Source organism: Myxocyprinus asiaticus, chromosome 29 (genome assembly GCF_019703515.2).
Source record: "Myxocyprinus asiaticus isolate MX2 ecotype Aquarium Trade chromosome 29, UBuf_Myxa_2, whole genome shotgun sequence".
Classification (NCBI taxonomy): domain Eukaryota; kingdom Metazoa; phylum Chordata; class Actinopteri; order Cypriniformes; family Catostomidae; genus Myxocyprinus; species Myxocyprinus asiaticus.
The window spans coordinates 20,445,671-20,465,516 of NC_059372.1; the positions used below are offsets into that span (position 1 = coordinate 20,445,671).

The 19,846-nt window shown below is 39.9% G+C and overlaps 1 protein-coding gene across 3 annotated transcripts in view; it reads left to right on the forward strand.

Moving 5' to 3' along the window:
• Positions 1 to 19,846, forward strand: part of LOC127419593 (membrane-associated guanylate kinase, WW and PDZ domain-containing protein 3-like) — a 267,603-nt gene that overhangs the window by 129,213 nt on the left and 118,544 nt on the right. For all 3 annotated transcript variants that reach the window (XM_051661105.1, XM_051661106.1, XM_051661107.1), the window contains exon 2: positions 14,165 to 14,281. In XM_051661105.1, coding sequence (XP_051517065.1) covers positions 14,165 to 14,281 — 117 coding nt within the window. The remainder of the gene's footprint in view (positions 1 to 14,164; positions 14,282 to 19,846) is intronic.

Here is a 19,846-nt window from a genome sequence, read left to right on the forward strand (position 1 = left end):
CGAATTGAGTTTTTATTTTAGCAACGGTCTATGGCAATTTACACACCTATTAAAATGCCTTCTCTGTTCAATTATGCTACACTCTGTATAGCTGGTTGGATGAAAGAATGCATCCTGTGTGAACGAGCCCTTAGTCAATAGATACCATAATTAATTTAACGTGAATGAAAATGAGGTTGTGAGAGAGAGAAGTACCATGAATTTATTGTGTACTGGTGCCACCTTTCCAAAAACTTCCAGGGGACAAACCCCACAGAAAACATCGTCGACAACAGAGTCGTAAATATTTGACGTAACCTGGGACCTTAAGGCAGTACAACATATTGAATGGACTCTTTCTGTCCCTGACAGCATCATCTTCATTCACTTCTAATTAAATATGGCATCTACCCAGACTAAGGTCTACACACTACCAATCCACACTCCCACTCTCTGACATTTGAGCATGACTGGAGAGAGCTCACCTTACCTAATGACTAGTGTAATTTAGTCTAGAGGATGAGACCAGAGCTATTGTAAGTCAGATAAAGAGAGTTAGCCAAAGGGTTTCCGAAGGATGACTAAGAAAACAAGGAGAGGATCTTTGAGGGGGTTGTGTAAGAAGCCAAAACACTGAGCTAAATGTAAAATAAAGGGTGAAAAGAGCATGTTTAGGTTCCTTTAAGAAGAATCCAGTGCTATGGAATTGTGTCAGTTTCTATTCTGTGTCTGCCCTTCAGTCCCATGGCTGACCCCCTCCACTTTCATGAAAAAGGCTCTAATGCACAAAAGATGGGCATGGTTCCCATGGGCAGCCTGTCGGTACAGTGCCTGGAACTTGTTGCAGCCTCGTGGGAGACACAAAGTGGCACCCCAGAGATATGACACAGCTCGCTAATGCTACCTGACAGCGTAGCCACAAAGAGCAGCTTGTTCTGTAAACAAAGACCGAGGCTGATATAGAGTGTGTGTAAATGTGTGTCCGAGGGTGGGGGAGAGGTTCAGTGTGTATATGTGAGTGTATGTGTGTTAGAATGATACCAAAATAAAAATGGCTGTGTTCATGTATATAGACCCCAAAACTTATTTGGACACTTTTGGACTTTTACAGTAAATAACACCTCAGAATGTCTCAATTGTGATGAATTAGATGCAAAAATATACGTTTTCTTAAAACTACCTTCACATTTCTTAGCCATATTTTCCAAATACTTCTAACCAACTGGTCTCAAGGTGGTTTTTAATGGATGTATGAAGTCAGTTCTCCTCAAGTTCATACAGATGTAGTTCATCACATTAACTATAGACACTTGTTGACAACCAGAAAGTCTCCAAATACTTTCTTAATTTTGAAAAAATATACCTATTTCTTTTTTTATTTAAAACCTAACAAGCATCTTTTTGTGAGATGTTGTGCTTAAAATTTTTTTGTGCTGTCTTCCTTTAAAAGAAACACCACTTGGTTTGATATTGTTGCAAAAGACTTTCAGACATTTTTGTGGTTTGAGAGTAGAAATACTGCACTTTTTAGGCCCACTGTATGTCTTGACTAATCTGAGTATCCCCCCACTTGGTATGTTTAAAAATATTCAAAACAGTTCTCTTTCTAACATTTGTTAGGTATCTCACTATGGGAATTTGCCTCAGGCGTATCCGACACTGGAAGCAATGACACCACTTCTGTCAGCTGACAGACCAATCACAGAAGTGATAAGGGAGCCACAACTTCCTATATAAGACACTGCCACAGGACTCTTCTTCATTCTCGTTCTCTTCCCTGTGAAGATTATTGGAAGCTATCCTCAGCAGGACTCACAAGGAGTGGTCGCTAAACAGTTAGTAATACGAGCCATTCAGGTACGTCACAGAGGGTGGCTTTTTTATTTTGTGAATATATTCACTATCGAAGTGAATATACTTTTCTGTTGTGTCGATATTGTTTCTCCAGGCATAAACCAGCATGTCAAGGTGGGTTTACAGTTGGTAGAAAATGGCAACTGCGAGCTCACCTAGTGGTGGAGCGAAGGGGAAGGATCCCTTCTGTCTGTGTGTGTGTGGATCTATGATCTCGCCCAAGGATTCCCACCCGCTCTGTATCGCCTGTCTCTGCGTCAGACATGCGCAGGCTCGCTAATCCCTAGTGTTGCCTGCACTGTTCCCGGTTCGTACAGAGAGTTTCGGAAAGGAGGGTGCGGGTCGCAGCATCAAATAATGGGGATCCCTGTTTTTCTACGCCGCCAGCAGAGAAAGACCCATAGCCACAGCTGGGGTGATTTAATGGACGAAGTTTCCACTGATCTGCCTCCCCTCTTTGAATCTGCCCTTTTGGCGGGGGACGGGAAAGAAGAGGATTACGATGATGATCGCCTTTTGGAGGACAATGGCGAGGAGGATGAGGGTGATGTTATTCTCCCCGCTCATTCTCGGCCGGGTAGCGCGATGGACGCGTCCCCCTCTCCTGTCCAGGGAGAGTTGGACCTGGTTGAAATGTGTAGACGGGCACCAGCCAAACTCTCCATCGACTGGCCATCACAGCAAGCGGGCCAGGGTGCAGAGAGAGACCTGTATGATGGGAAATGGCTGCCGCTCTTTGGCTGAGTTTGTCGGGTTTGTCTGAGAGAGAGATGGATTTCCTGGATGCCCCGGTGTAACCGAAAGCCCTTTTTGGGGCTACGGTGTCTACGATGCGGCAGCAGTGCCATTCAAGGAAGATAGGGAGGCGTTTGAAACTTGCCTTCGCCGAAAAGTCACTGTTGAAGCTCCGCAGCTGTCATGTTCTGGGTTACCAACCCATTTTAGGGGTGGGCAATCTGGATTCAGGACCCAGGCCAGAAGTAAGGCTTCTTTTGCAGCAGCGGCTGCCAAACATCGCCGGTCTAACCCTCAGGAGAACAAGAAAAGGCGGGCGGCCTAACCAGTGTTCTGGTTCAGGACATGGAGTGGGTGAACAGCACTTGCGGAGTCTCTGTTCCACTCCTTCCTCAAGAAGAGACTTTGTTCCAACCCCCCCCCCCCCCCCCCGCCTTCCAACCAAGAGGACTCTGCAGGGGAGTCGAAAACTAAGTTTCGTGTTGCACAGCTTACAAAAAGCTTACAAAAAGAGTTTTGAGAGTGTTGGCACCAGTTCCCCCAGTGCCTCTCAGTTTGCATTTCCCCTCTCCAACCATGGGATCAGAAAAGAGAGAGGAGGACAGTTTGCACGAAAACATGAGTGTTACAAAAATAAAATTATTCTCTGTGCATCCAGGCAGTGGGCCGAGGGCACAACAATGTGTGAAAATAAACACAAAAAGCTCCCAAATCACCGGCAAATGCTGCTGAGATTAATGGGTCTCAGAGTGTCTGCTTACCTAGACGATCTACTGCTCTGTGCTCCCTTGCGGCAACAAGCAGAAATAGATACTAGAGTGCTGGTGTCTCATTTAGAGAACATAGGTTTCAAAATAACTGAGATAAAGTGCTGTCTTGTGCCCTCGCAGGAAATAATATATCGGGGTCTCAGATTAAACTCCGATTGATTGGATCGATTCGCAGCTGTTTGTCCCTTTTTCAGAGAGGGAAAAAAAGTCTCATTCAGACAATGTCTACGCCTATTGGGTCTGATGGCCTAGTCGGTGTCAGTCATTTCATTGAGACTATTGTGAATGAGAGAGTTTCAGCACTTGATAGCAGCACAGCACCTGTTTCCTCACAGTCACTTAGACGTCAGAGGGGATGCTCGCTCTTCGTCACTGGAGAATCCCTGCTTTCCTTCATGGGGGAATCACTTTGGGGGCCGTCTCTCTGAGGAAATTGGTGACGACAGATGCGTCACTTACAGGTTGGGGCGCAGTGTGCGAAGGCAGAATAGTGAATGGGGTTTGGCCCGCATCACTGCGCAACACGCAAATAAACTTTCTGGAGTTACTGATTGTGTTTCTAGCATTGAAGCACTTTGCACTGTTCCTTCAAAGCCACCATGTCCTAGTCAGATCGGACAACACAACAACGGCGGCATACATAAACAGACAAGGGGGTACGTAGTCACAGAGACTTCACAGCTTGGCACAAATGCTGATTGTGTGGAGTGGTGCGCGCTTTCTCTCATTGCAGGGGACGCACGTTCCGGGAGTGATGAATACAGGGGCAAATCTCCTGTCCAGGGGGAATACTCTGCACGGAAAGTGGAAGCTTCACCCTCAGGTGGTGAGTCAGCTGTGGGAGAGATACGGGCAAGCTGCCATAGATCTTTTCGCATCACACGAAAACACTCATTGCCCTCTGTTCTTCTCCCTGGCGAGAGATGGTGCTCCTATGGGTGTGGATGCTCTAGCGCATCCATGGCCATATGTGCTACTTTACATGTTTCCCCCACTGAGTTTAATCATTCCAGCTCTAAGAAGAGTAAGAGAATACGGTCACTCAGTCATACTGATCTCCACGTGCTGGCCAGGGAAACTCTGGTTGACAGAAATAATGCAACTCTTGTACAGCCAGCCTTGGCCCCTCCCGCTGCACAGGGACTTGCTGTCACAAGCACAGGGGGAAATATTTCACCCCGACCCGGACCGAGTAGCTCTTTGGGCTTGGCCCGTGAGAGGCTAAGTTTGAGTGTCACGGGTTTACCCCCGAGGATGATTGAAACGATTCAGAGTGCAAGGGCTTCCTCAGCCTTTGTGCCTAAGATGAGCAACTCCATGCTCAGCTGTAAGCCGGTGGACTAGCTGGCTTTTCACCCGCCGCCTGTCTCATTGGGCACAAATCAATGATAACACAGTGAAGCACAAGTGTGTTATTTTGCTTCCATCCATTCTTTGCAAATTTATTAGGTGGGTGTACATTGGACATTACAAGTCAGTTGATGGTCTGCTTTGGACAGCATATCTGCAATACGGGAGTTGGCTATACCCCATAGTGAGATACTGAACAAATGTTAGAAAGAGAACTTTAGGTTACTTGTGTAACCCCGGTACTCTGATAACAGGAGTGAGGTATCTCACCACACTTCCATCCTTGCAGTTGTATGGAGAAGTGATATGTGAAGAGTGAAGAAGAGACCTGTGGCGGTGTCTTATATAAGGAGGTTGTGCTCCCTTATCACTGCTGTGATTGGTCTGTCAGCTGACAGACGTGGTGTCATTGCTTCCAGTGTCGGATACACCTGAGGCGAATTCCCATAGTGAGATACCTCACTCCTGTTATCAGTAGGGCTGAAACAATTAGTCGATGTTATCAACAACGTTAACAATACAAAATTGTCGACAAAAATTTTCGTTGTCATTTGATCTCATTTAACGGAACATGAGATCGCAATAAACTCTAATGATGATGCGCGAGGGCAGCACTGCAGTTCGCGCCTGCTGAGGAGAGGAAGAATTACACAGCTCACAGTCCAGATGCACTCTAAACCTTCCAAACAGCTTAAGGTGATGTAGATCGCAAAGTATGAGGTAATTATTATGCAAAAACACAGAAGCACTCTCGTTGTGGAATAAGTGGATCTGGAGCTCCTCTGAAGCAAAACTTGCATGTCGAGCGTCTTTAAAGGAAACACCCCAGCGTTACATCTTTAATGCAGTTATATTTAATGCGGTATAGCTTTAATAAAATTCAAATAATAAAAAAGCAGGTCATGTAAATAACGACGAACTCCGAAACTGGCATTTCTCTGTGCAGTCAGCGCCAGTTCTATGAGTCGCGTGAAGTGACCCGATCTAAAGGGGGAGAGATTGAAACTGCATCCGGCTGATGAACACTCTGGCGCGGTGATGCTCATCCCTCAGGCATGCTTGCCGCAGCTAGATTATAACACGATGGCTCGCAACTTATTGAATCATAATATATGTGTCACTGTGCATTTCTTATTGTGAAGAAAACTGGCAATATTCAGCTTTTTTAATAAGAGAGAGTTACTGTTTTTGCGAGTTAAAGATGGATTGAAGTGAACAGAAAGGTGAGAGAGGGTAGTCTTCGCCCCATTATACACTGCAACAAAATAAGTTTTAGATGTTTTCCAATATAAATATCTAAAACTCCTTTAAAACAATGCATATTTACTTTAGGAGCTATACTGCTGAAGAGAAAATTGTTATCTGAGAATGTTGAATATAATATTAAAAATACAAATATTTTAAAATATCTAAAAATCCTTTAAAAAAGATACATTTACTTGAGAAGCAACATACAAGATATTTAGACTTGCTTTTAGAGAATAGATCTTGAATATAAGTATATTTTGTCTTTACTGCACTCGCAGAAGTATAACCAAGTGAAAAGATACACATACAATATACACTTATATTTAAGATACATTCTCTTAAGGCAAGTCTAAATATCTTGTATGTTGCTTCTCAAGTAAATTTATCTTGTTTTAAGGATTTTTAGACCATTTTAAATGGAAAACAAGACAAAAACACTTGATAACAATAGGAATAGGACTTTTTTTTTTTTTTTGCAGTGAAATTCTTTACTGAATTAAACTTAATAAAAAGTTTTTTTTTTTTCTTTAATTCAGTGAATGTCATTTAGAGGTATTTTTAAAAGATGATTTTGTCCTCAATATTGTTTGTAAGCACGTTTAATACAACTTTTTAAGTCGGGGCACAAGCTGAATAATCATTTAAGAGCTAATGATAATCGTTGCAATAATCGCAGAATAGTCGAATAATCATTCTAATAATCGTTAGATTAATCAATTATCAAAATAATCATTAGTTGCAGTCCTTGTAATCAGAGAACCTGGGTTACGTGAGTAACCTAAAGTTTTCCTATGTTGCAAAATGAAAACTGGGCGTTTTGAGAATGAGAAATCCTCCTGGCCATCTCCATGCAGAATTAGAAAAGATCTTCAGCAAGTTCTAGGGAAAATGCATTTGGCATACAGTATAGCGTAACAGGCTTGGGGTTTTTATGAATTGCAAGCATGCAGAATTGTGCTAGCGAACATGGGCCGCATTTTTGTGTGCAAGAATTCTTGATGAAGCAAAGCTATTGTGGCCTGACCTAAATTCCTCTTATGTATTCTGCTTTTCCAATGTTCAAAGAATTACACAATGTAGCTCTTATACCTTTTCATACAACATACATTTGCATAAAACTCAAAAGTAGTTTATACAAGAAATGCCTTCAAGCTGCTGTGAGCATTTTTCACGCATAAAATACCCCTGCTATCTTACAGATATGACCGAAATAGGTTTCTTAAGAAATCACATTTTGCCCTGGACAGGTCAAGTCTCGGCCGTCTTGAGAATAGATAAGGGGCATGACTTTGGTTACTCATTCATATAGGGATGTTAAAAGAACCGGTACTTGGGAACCAGTAGTACCGGCGAGCACCAACTTAATTCAAGACCAGTGCTTATTCTGACTTCCACTAGACTGCTTTCAAAGGCTCACAAACTAATTTGACATATTTGGGGAAAAAATTAATGCAAACTTAATCTAATTAAAATCCTAATATATCCTATTATGACTATTAAACCGCAAAATGATGCAATTTATAAAATAACTATACTGTATTCATACCTTAATTTGAGCTTGTTTTTCCAGACCAGCTGGCTTGTTTCTCTTATGAGATCTGGCAACACTGCAACTGGTATTTCTCCCACCCTTAACACCGAGTACTGTCATTTTAAAAAGAACGTTATTAACCATTCTTTTATATAGTTCTAAATGTTTACGAGTTGGAAAGGAGGCTGTGAAAATCCGGAAACGGAACGAACCAAAATGAAAAACGTTTTATTTTTAGTCCCTGGTTTTTATCAGTGTTTTCATTTATAATGTGATGATCTGTTTTGCAGCATTTTATTTGACAAAAAATAAGACCAATTTTGTGTTAAATATTATGCTGTGAGGATCTTTACAGAAGCACTTTATTTGAAAAAAAATAAAATAAAAAAAATTAAAAAATTCCAGTGTTTTTTTTAAAAAGCATAGAGAGTTGTGAAATTTTTACAAGTAATGGTAATGAGTACTGAAATTTTGGTATTGTGAAAACTCTACATTCATACATTCAAGCCGTTAACTGTTGCATGAACTGGACAACTTAAGTCACACCTTTCCTGTAGTAAATACGGTTGCCAATCACTAACACTGACTGTGTGAACAGCCATTGAGAATATATTTAGAATGATAACTCGTTTTATTTTCTTTTTTTTAGAACAGAAGCAAAATTTTGACCAAAGGTTGAAAAGTTTTGAAATAATTCTAAAATACTATTAGGCTACTAAATAATTTGCTTAAACACTTTGCCCACTCTTGTCTGAATGTGAACACATACCTCAGGACTTTTCAAACCGAAGTTAGGGAACCCCCAAGGGGCTGCAAGGAGGTTCTAGGGAGAAAAAAAGTGTACGAAAAGGTTAACATTTACCGAATATTATGACTATTTCATTGTGCTTTCTAAAAACTACAAATACATTTCAATTCAATATACACATCTAGGTTTTTACATGTAGCATTACTGTAGTAGTGGGCAGAAAAAAGATTCGCTATCAACTTACTACAATACAGAGTACATTTTTACCCAATAATATTTTGATTTATCATTTCTTTTGGCTTTAAGGCTCGGTAACATTTACCTTTACACAGTGAAATTCTGGGGGCGAAAAACAGTCGTCTCAATGGGAATTTGCAAGAACAGGCATTTTAGGAAATCTCCCTATGCAAATTTCAATTGGGGTTTATGTTAGGTGAACTATGACATGCAAATTCACAGCATTCAATAGCATTACTTGGTTTTGGAAGTGATCTCCGTGTGGGCAGTTCTTTGTACATAGAAAGTTTCTTTATAACTTCACTCTCCCAGGGATAAGTTCAGCATTAAGAGCAAAAGAGGCTGTTGGTTTTTGCAGGTTTCACACGTACATCTTCCTATGCCTTCTTTGCCTGCTGTATTTCAACATGAAAAGGTAAATGTTACTGAGCCTTGATTCTAGTGACAATACAAAAGCCAGTTAATTTATTTTACAGACAACATGTTGTCTTTAATATCACACTATTTTTCTCACACAGTAAAAATATGTCTTAATACATGAAAATATACAGTATATCTGCCTTTGTATTTTAGGAAGTGTCTTGCTAGGGGTCCATCATATTTCTGGGTCCTTTGCATTAAAAAGTTCGAAAGCCCTGACATTCCCAATGTACTCCATGCTCTTGAGCAGCTAATGACTTCCAGCTGTGTGGCTGACATAGTCAGTGATGTCAGTGTAAGAGGAGTCTGGGGGCTTCTCTCCACTCTTCCTGCCTTTTCTTTTGAGGTCACACAGTATTGAGCCAAGTTCACTACTTCATACTGCAGCTCAATAGCATCATCCCAATAAACACTCACGCTGGACCAAGACACTCCATAATGAACGCCGGATATAAATCATGTTTTACACTATTGGATATGAGCATAGTATAGAATGAGTGTGAAATGATACTTGCAGACATGCTGTAATGTCTTGCTAAACAGACATAGATGTGATACCAGAACTCTAAATGTGAGTGATGGGCCTCTTGAGCAGATTTAGATTGGAGTAAATTAGTATGCGTTGAAGCCGTCTAATGGAATAATGCTAATCTCCAATCATAGCTGGCCACCTATTTCATACCCCATGAGGGTGGGAGAGAATTGCTTGGGGAGAGACTTGTTTTGATTACCTCGCTTTCCAAATTAGCTGGAGATATCACAACATGTTCGTATTTATTCTGTCTTTCTTTCTCTCACTTAACTTGATATATTTATGGGTGTTTCTTCGACTATGGGCATAATTATGTCCCAGGGGTTTTATTTTTTTTTATTATTATTAATAAAACTAACAGAATTCTACTTCACTTTTTATTGAACGGTCACATTTAAATTGTCTTGGAAACTTTTTACAATGCCTTCATGATTTATTTTTGACCAGAACCAGACTTTCAATATTAAAATATTAAAATCCATCATAAAAATATTATGTAATCTTAAAAACTATGATAATCTAAACAAAGAATAAAGTAATCATAAACAATTTAAATACTTATTTTGTGAAAATTATCTATATACATTTTTACGTAAATTACAACTGTCCTTTAGTTGAGGCATCATTTCCATCACAACCTATGTAGTCTCATGACAACGTATTGTTGATAATTCGTATGAGATGGCGAAATCCTACCATATTGGACAACTTGTATGAAAAGGCATGACTTTTATGACCGTAGAGACCAACCAATCAGCAAACAGAATTTCAAATCCATAAATTCTTAGCAAGCCTCCAATTCAACACTATTTTAAAGGTATAGTTCACCCAAAAATAAAAATGTTCTCATCATTTACTCACCCTTATGCCATGCCAGATGTGTATGACTTTCTCTCTACTGCAAAACACAAAGATTTTTAGAAGAATATCTCAGCTCTGTTAGTCCTTACAATGCAAGTGAATGGTGATCAGAACTTTGAAGCTCCAAAAATCACATAAAGCCACATAAAAGTAATCCATAAGACTCCAGTGAATAAATTAATATCTTCAGAAGCTATATAATAGGTGTGGATGAGAAACAGGTCAATATTTAAGTCCCTTTTTACCATAAATCTCCACTTTCACTTTTACTTTTCAAACTGTGAAAGTGAAAGTAGTGAGAGCGAAAGTTAAAGTGGAGATTTATAGTAGAAAATATCGCTTCTGAAGGAAGAAAGTTATACACATCTGGGATGGCATGAGGGTGAGTAAATGATGAGAGAATTTTCATTTGGGTGAACTATTCCTTTAAGAAAGGAAACGTTTGACAACAAATTTGGTTACTCATTCCATATTTATTCATGTAATACAAATGACATACTGTATGCCAATAACCTGTAATACACTCTTGCTCCAAACCCGATGTTCTCTTTCTTCTGTGGTACACAAATAATTTTCCTATTAAAATCATGGTTAGGTTCAGGGTTTCGGTAAGGAGTTAAACTTTATGTTTGGGTTAGGGAACTTCATTATAATGTTGTTCATTGGTTTGTTTATTTTTCTCTATGTGAGTAAAAGTTGTTTATGTTTGAGCAAACTCGTATGATTTTTTACTATTTTACCATCTCGTACTAATTATTACGAAAGGATTGTCATAAAATAAAATTTTGCCAATTGTAAAGTTTTACACATAGTTAGTGTACTTCGTTACAAAGAAGACAAAAGTGTCAACGAAAAGCATTCTTGAAATATAATGTGAGAGATGTGATGTGTAAGGAAAAATCAATGTAAATATAACTTGTGACCAGAATATTTTTATTGTGCGTCATTTTCTATTTCTATTTCTGTAATGTATTTACGCTGTAGGGCATTGCTAGTTATCAAATGAAACAAACTAATGAAAGTGTGAAAAGTGTGTTTAAAGAGAGTTTATTTTCTAAAAGTCCACAGGGACAAAAGTGTCCAGAATTGAATAAACATCCTTATTAACTCAAGTAGGTAATTTTGACATAACTGCTGATTCCAAATGCCAGGACATCGCATGGGTCTAGTGAAAGTCTTGGCCCATTTTTGAAGTAGAGTGAGCAGCTCTTTTATCTGTAACCAGAGTGTGTAATTGCAGAGAGTGTGTGTGTGTGTGTGTGTGTGTGGCAGAGCTGTGCTCTGATTGCTCAGGTCTATGAGGATAGCCAGGTTTGGCTCAGCAGCTGCAGGGGCCAAAACAATGCTTATTGAAACAGCAGCCATGTGACTGGCATGGTTTCAAAGCACATCCACCCCGCCCAGAGGAAGGAGCAACAGCTGGAGACTGGAGCAGCTCAAAGAGGCGGCGCTTTCTTCCCCTCCCTCTCATCTTTTAGTCATCAGGGGAAACTTGGCTCCTGCTGTGTCATTCTCTCATTTGGAGGGGCCTCTCCTCCTCTCTCCGGGATGACTTGTGCCGCCTCCGCACTTCCTTGAACTCCACCTGAACTCCTGCCACTTCACTGCAAGAGCGATACAATAGGACCTGCATTATTTTTAATGCTAATCATGTGTCCACACATCTGGATGCTTGTTGAAGCCAATATAATTTTTTTGAGTGGTAAAACAGCTGGGCCTCATACTGGGACATTATCTGCTGCAACACTGCATAGTTGTCTTTATAGGCTGATTGGGACAGTTTCACCAAATTTAGCTAGTTTATTTGTATTCACCTCATTTGCAATTGATTTTTGAATTTTTATTTAATTTTTTTGTCACCCACACAGTCACTACTGAGCTAAACTCATACTGTATATCATTCTACATTCTTAAATATTTTTAGCAGCACCTTGGGTTAGGCGAAGAATGCTTTTCTTATCAAGGAACGATTTTGGCTGTATATGGTTCTGGAGTTGGTTATATGGCTTTTTGGAGATTATAAATGTTCTTGGTTACAATATGGGTTTTTCTTGGTTCTTTAAAGCACAAATATGTAGGTTTTTCAAAATAATCTTTAGAAAGAAGAGCGCTTTTTGGTTCTTTTTGGCACATTTATAATTAACCCTAGAATGCACAAAAGCGTCAGCTGAATGACAACTTGCTACATTTGCATACTATACATATATATGAACGTACATTGTATTTGACCTACAGTATATTCAATTACATAGCAGATGGAAAATAAATACAATGTTGGTGTATTACCAGTGTTAAATGCATTGGATACCATAGTTAACACAAATGGGTCATACAGTATGGCCCACATTTGCATTTTAGGTGTAGTGATGCAAATGCTCTTCTAATGAAAAAAAAAAATTTGAAAAAAAAAATGAGCTAAGTGTTAAAAAAGTCAGTTCACATGGTCAAAGATGCCTTAATTGAGGAATATCTGGCGTGACAGATAAAAAATAAAATAATAATAAAAAAACCACACAAATTATAGTCAAAAAGTAGATGGTCATTTGCCCCTTTTTACTTTCTTAATACATGTCCCTGCTCTTATTGTGAATGATTCATAAGTGTACATTATTCCCCTAAAAACATATACATTCATCTAGTTGCTTTCAACTTGCTCCACCTCTGAAACAACTTTACTTTTTGGTTGACATCACCAAAGCTGCTTATTTTTCAACCCTTCCTCTCCAACCACCTGTCATATAAAGACCACTTTTCACAATCCAATCAATTCCCAATGGATAAAATCAAGTTATGTCCTAAATTTTTGTTCCTCATTTACATTTTTTCAGATGAAAATGCGTCACACTAGCTAAATAAAATGTGTTGTGAACACTTTCTTGTTGACTTTAAAGCGGCTTCCACATTATTTGCATCGGGGCATTAACACACCACTCAACACCAGTTTCAAGCACCGATTTGCAGACTTGTTTACATTAAGGACTTAGGATGTTCTTGGTGAATTTAAATTAGTTTAATAACTGCAGTCTCTGGATTAATGGAAACAATAAGTTATACACTCACTGAGCACTTTATTGGTAACACTATGGTCCTCATAAAGTGTCCGACGTGGTCTTCTGCTGTTGTAGCCCATCCGCCTCAAGATTCGACATGTGCATTCTGAGGTGCTATTCTGCTCACTACAGTTGTACAGGGTGTTTATCAGAGTTACCGTAGCCTTTCTGTCAGCTCGAACCAGTCTGGCCATTCTCCGTTAACCTCTCTCATCAACAAGGCGTTTATGTCAGCTGAACTGCCGCTCACTGGATGTTTTTGGCACCATTCTGAGTAAGTTCTAGAGACTGTTGTTTGTGAAATTCCCAGGAGATCAGCAGTTACAGAAATACTCAAACCAGCCCATCTGGCACCAACAATCACGTCACAGTCCAAATCACTGAGATCAAATTTTTTTACCATTCTGATGGTTGATGTGAACATTAACTGAAGCTCCTGACCTGAATGTGCATGCTTTTATGCATTGCACTGCTGCCAGTGAGTGTATGTTTATTAATAATAAGAAATTTAATATTTCTTCATAAATTTGGACAGCTACTCTTAAAAACAATTAAAGACCTGTAATTGCAATGATTATCATTCGCTGATGCTTCAAAAGGTTAGCAGCATCAGGGTAAAAGTTGAAATTGTACAACACTTGTAAAAATTCTGCATTTGAAGAGCAACGTGGTGTCGGGAGTGACGCTGACGCTTCACTCCATACAAGTCAGTATATTTGATAATGCAGACGCTAGTCATGTGGAAGCCCCTTTTACAACAATTTATAATAATTGTTCTACCTGTACTGTCTGGCAAATGGTTTACCCAAGTGTACCCAAAGTTAACCTGAAGTCATTTTGTCTCTGCAGGTAAGGTGTTGAACACAGATCTGCGTCACTACCTCAGCCTGCAGTTCCAGAAAGGCTCTTTAGACCACAAGCTCCAGCAAGTGATCAGAGATAACCTGTACCTGCGCACTATTCCCTGTGAGTACCCCACATATTCACATCTTTGACCCTGCTCTGATCCTGTCCTCATTAAAGGTGTAAGTGCAGGTCATTCTTAGAAGATCCAGACATGACAGCAGCTGCTCCAGACAGTCAATTTCATGTTAGTAACATGTCCTCAGTCCCTCATTTCAAAGTTTGAATGTGTTAAACTCAGCACTGTGTCTTCCAGGGTCATCTGCATGCTCATCTGTGTCCATTCTGCCCTCATGTGACCTCATCTATTAGCAGAGACTCTAAAACTCATCCCTAAAGCACATACGCTGCAGCGGAGAATCATGAGTCCAAGCAGTTCCTCTATTCTTGTTATTAACAATTTTATTGATTCCAATCATAAAACATACACAACATAAAAACGGAATCAGTTATTCACATTAAACTCCCTCCCCCCGAACAATCCCCCCCACCTGACACAAACACGCACTACTGTGGTCACCAACAACTAGAACATCAAAATAAAAACATTTAATAAAAAATTAATAAAACAAAAATAACCAAAATAAGCCAAATAACCCCCCACTTCCTGACAAACAAATCCCATTTCCCCAGCCTTCTAAAAAACATCTCCTCAAACGCAGCTACCTCGCCCATCTCCCCGTACTACTTCCTAAATGAGGGAGCCCCAGCCGACTTCCATCCCCTGAGGATAATTTTTCTGCCAATCATGACTCCGGCTAGGACCCAATTTTTTAAATATCTGTCCCCAATATTAACAGCCATCTTATCACCCAGGAGACAGAGTCTGGGGCTAAATGAAAATTCAGTGTCCAATACCTCACACATAAGGTTCTGAGCCCCCTACCAAAATTCTTGGATCTTAACATATCCCCAAAACACATGTGTTGTGTCCCCGTCTTCTGATTGGCACCACCAGCAGGTGGGTGTGTCTTTAAGACCCAATCTATACAATCTAGAGGGGGTCCAGTAGAATCGATGCAAAATCTTAAAGTGCATCAGACGGACCCTTGCATCTCTAGATGTAGACTTGATGCTTTTTAGAATCCTAGCCCACACTCCCTCCTCCAATACCAAATTTAAATCTTTCTCCCATAATCTCTTGAGAGAAGACGTGGCTCCATCCCCCAGACTCTGAATTAACAGGGAGTAATACACCGATGCCTCATGACCTTTTCCAAAAACAGTAATCACCACTTCCAGAGTATCTGCCACTTTAGGGGGGTGTATACGACTCCCCAATATAGTAAAGAACAGGTGGCGCAGCTGTAAATACCTAATGAACTGAGATCTAGGAATCTTAAAATGTTGAACCAAATTTTCAAAAGATCTCAGCACTCCACTCTCATATAGGTCACAGAGTGTAGTAACCCCTCTCCCAATCCACTCTGACCAACAGAAAGGGGACTTATTAATACATAACTTTAGGGTTCAGCCATATGCTTGAGGCAACATTTAAAGAAATGTCCGAATTAAACACTCTGGGCACTTTTGTCCAAACCAAGTGCAAATGCAAGATAATGGGGTATGACTTAACTTTTTAGTTTGATAGAAAGGCTTTGCAATGGTGAAATATGGACAAATACTTCCTGTTCAATACAAAACCAGGGAGGGGCTCTCTCAGGTGGAAGTGACCAATGAGCCAAATGTCTGAGACCGAATGCATAATAATAAAACTAAATCTTGGGTAGGCCTAGCCCACCTTTGTCAATTGGCCTATGTAACTTGTTGAAATGTAATCTGGGACATTTACCATTCCAAATGAAGGACTTCGTATGCTATCAAATTGCTTGAAATAAGAGAGGGGACATCTAAAGGGAGAGAATGTAGCAGGTGGTTGAATTTTGGAATTCAATTCATTTTAATAACATTAACCTTCCCAATCATAGATAAATGTAATGAAGCCCACCTACTCACATCACTTGAAAACCTTTTTATTAAAGGGTCGAAATTAACTCTTAACTAAATCATACAAATTAGCTGGGAATAAAATGCCCAAATACTTAATGCCCTGTTTGGGCCACTGGAAGGCACCCGGTTGAAAAGCCATTACTGGGCAGTATGCTGTCAGAGCCAAAGCTTCGGGTTTAGACCAATTGACTCAGTAACCTGAGAATTTAGAGAAGGAATTAATAATCCTGTGGAGACAAGGCATAGATCTAATGGGGTCAGAGACGAATAATAAAATATCATCTGCATAAAGCAAACGCTTATGTGCCACACCTCCCGCCATACCCCCTGGAAAATCATCCTCCTTTTTATCGCGGCTGCTAATGTTTCCAGGGCAAGACAGAACAATAATGGGGAAAGAGGGCAACCCTGCCAGTTGCCCCTATCCAGAGTAAAATCATCTGAAATTAATCCATTTGTTTTTACTGCCACTACCGGGTGTCTATATACAGTAACTTAATCCATTCAATAAAAGTATTTCTGAAGCCGTATATTTCCAAAACCTTAAAAAGATAATCCCATTCTACCATATCAAATGCCTTTTCGGCATTGAGTGAGATGGCAGCGACCGGAGTCTGATCATTCGCCACTGACCACATGATATTGATGAAATGCCTAATGTTATCAGAAAAGCTGCGGCCCCGAATGAACCCTACCTGATCTGAATGTATAACAGATGTCATAACTTTACTTAATCAGTTACCCAAAATTTTTGACAAAATTTTAACATCTAACTGAATCACGGAAATTGGAAAGTAACTCTTACATTCCCTTGGATCTTTGTCCTTTTTAAGAATCATACTGATCCGGGCTTGTATCATGGTTGGCGGAAGCTTTCCATTCTTTAATGATTCCATATAAATTTCTAACAAAAATGGAGCAAGTTCTGTAGCATAAGATCTAAAAAATTCAGCGGCAAAGCCATCTGGCCCCGGAGACTTGCCTGTAGGTAAGGCCTTAATTACCTCTTCAAGCTCCTCCAAGGTTATCTCAGAATCAAGAGAATTGTTTTGCTCAGTCGTCAGTTTAGGGAGTTCTTATAGTTCCGCAAAGTTTATAATATCTTCATCAGTAGATGAAGACATGGAACTATAAAGATCAAGATAGAATTCTTTCAAAGCATTATTAATATCAATGGCCAAGGTAAAAATTTCACCACCAGCAGATTTCACTGAGGGAATGGTAAAAAAGACTCTCTCTGCTATATATATATATATATATATATATATATATATATATATAGCCAAAAGCTTTCCTGCTTTGTCCCCCGACTCAAAATATGACTGTCTTGCCCTAAATAACCAAAAGTCCACCTTCTGCGACAAAATAGTATTATATCTGTATTTCAATCGGGTCAATTCTCTGAGGCCATCAGATTACATTTGGCGCTTCAGCTCTGTCTCTGTACTTTTAATATTCTCTTCCAACTCCATGAGTTCTCATGCTTTGGATTTTTTGGTAAATGAGGCATACTGTATGATCCGACCCCTAAGAACTGCCTTAAGTGCCTCCCAAGCCATGCCCACAGAGGATACTGAGGACCAGTTGGTCTCCATATAAACATTGATTTCAGCCTTTAACATTTGTTGGAATTCAGGATTTTGCTAAAGGGATACATTAAAGTGCCGACTATAAGATTTCTTTTTCTCCATTTGTGGCAACAACTCTAAACTCACCAGGGCATAATCTGAGACTAAGATGTTTTCAATTGAGCAATCAGCAACAGATGAAATGAGGGACTTTTATTCTATCTAATCTATTCTAGAAAAAAATCTTATGGACTGATGAAAAAAATTTATAGTCCCTACCAGATGGGTTCAAAAGTCTCCAAATATCTGTAAGACCAAGATTTTTACACATCCTGAGAAGCATCAATGTTGCTCTAGGGGGCTTGCACACTTTTGCTTCACTATGATCAAGGACTGAATCCATCAATAGATTAAAGTCTCCTCCCAATATTATATCATGAGGGGTGCCAGCGTCTTGCAACATCCCTTCAAGATCTATAAAAAAAAACTGATTATCAGCATTAGGTTCGTAAATATTAGCCAAAATCAACCTTTGCCCCTGAATTTCTGCTAAAACAATAATGATTCTTCCTAAATTATCTTTAATCTGTTTGAGACATTTGAATTGTAGATGTTTACTTATCAATGTAATGACTCCCCTGCTCTTACTTGAGCCAGCACTAAAGAAAACATGCCCACCCCATATCTTCCCAAATTTTTCAGCTTCCTGCAGGGAAAGATGCGTTTCTTGAAGAAACACTACATCATATTTCTTACGTTTAAGAAAATAAATAACCTTCCTTCTTTTTATGGGGTGCCCCAACACATTCCACGAGGAGAGTCAATCCACTCATTATTAACATTTAACATTTTGACATATTAGAGAAATTAGATTGTGTGTCAAAAATACAATTATAAAGACTACATTTCACTTTAGTGCAACAATCAACCCCTGAACTTTCAACAGAACAGAAAAAAATGGAAAAAAGAAAAACGTGCGCATTAACCCCACGCACGACAGTGCCAACCGGCGTCCATCCCTCTAAACTCAGACAGTCCATGTACACCTACGAGAGCCCCCACGACAACTTTGCCATCAGATTGCTCAAGTCCAGGGCTTCTATACAAAAATTTGTAATACAGAATTACAGAACCGAAGATAATCTATAAAACAAACTCCAGCCCATAAGCGGAATAAACACAAAAAAACATGTAGATTCATCCACTTAATTGTCTCGAAGGTGTGTGCCTCCATAAAACAAGCTCCAGCCGCTAGCGGAACCAGCACACAAAACAAAACAAAAAACACGGGCCGTTCAGTTCTTCGGGTAGTCAAACTCACTCCAATGTCCTGCAAGACAAAAAAAAAAAAAAACAACTCCAGCCAACAGGAGGCATAAGCACCCAAAACGAGCAGATTCATCCACAAGCTGTCCCAATGATACTACACAAAGCAAACTCCAGCCGCTAGGCGGAACCAGCACAAAGGAAATGAAAAAGGCGCTTAGTTTCCTTGGACAGTCGAGTGTATGTTCAGTGAGTCGATCCACTTGGCAGCAACATGAAAATCACCAAATGGCTTACTCACTCCAGTGTCTTTATGTAGGACAATGCTTGTTGTGGGCATGTAAATATTTTGCAGCCATCCTTAGTATCTGTTCTCAGTTTGGCCTGAAACATCAGCAACATCAACAAAAGCGATCTTCTGTTGATGTAAGAGATTCTTGCATTCCCTGAATCGTTCACGTTTCTCTCTTGTCAAATTCGCAAAGTCTGGGAACAAGAAAATGTTGTGGTTCTCCCAAGAGAGCTTCCCTTTACTCCTCGCCTCGCATAACACGAGAACTTTATCGGTTTATCTCAGGAATTTGGCCAGAATTGATTGGGGCCGGTCTCCCTCTGTGGATCTCCAAACCAGGACTCTGTGAGCTCGCTCGATTTCCAGCATATGGCCTGTTATGTCGAGCAGACTCGGGAAGAGCCTGTCTAGGAATTTCACCATATCTCGGCCTTCTTCATGCTCAGGAATTCCAACAATTCGGACTTTGTTTTACCGGCTACGATTCTCAAGGTCTTCCAATTTTTCCAAAACGCGTTCCAAATCTTCCTGGGTCGCTAAACGATTAGCAGC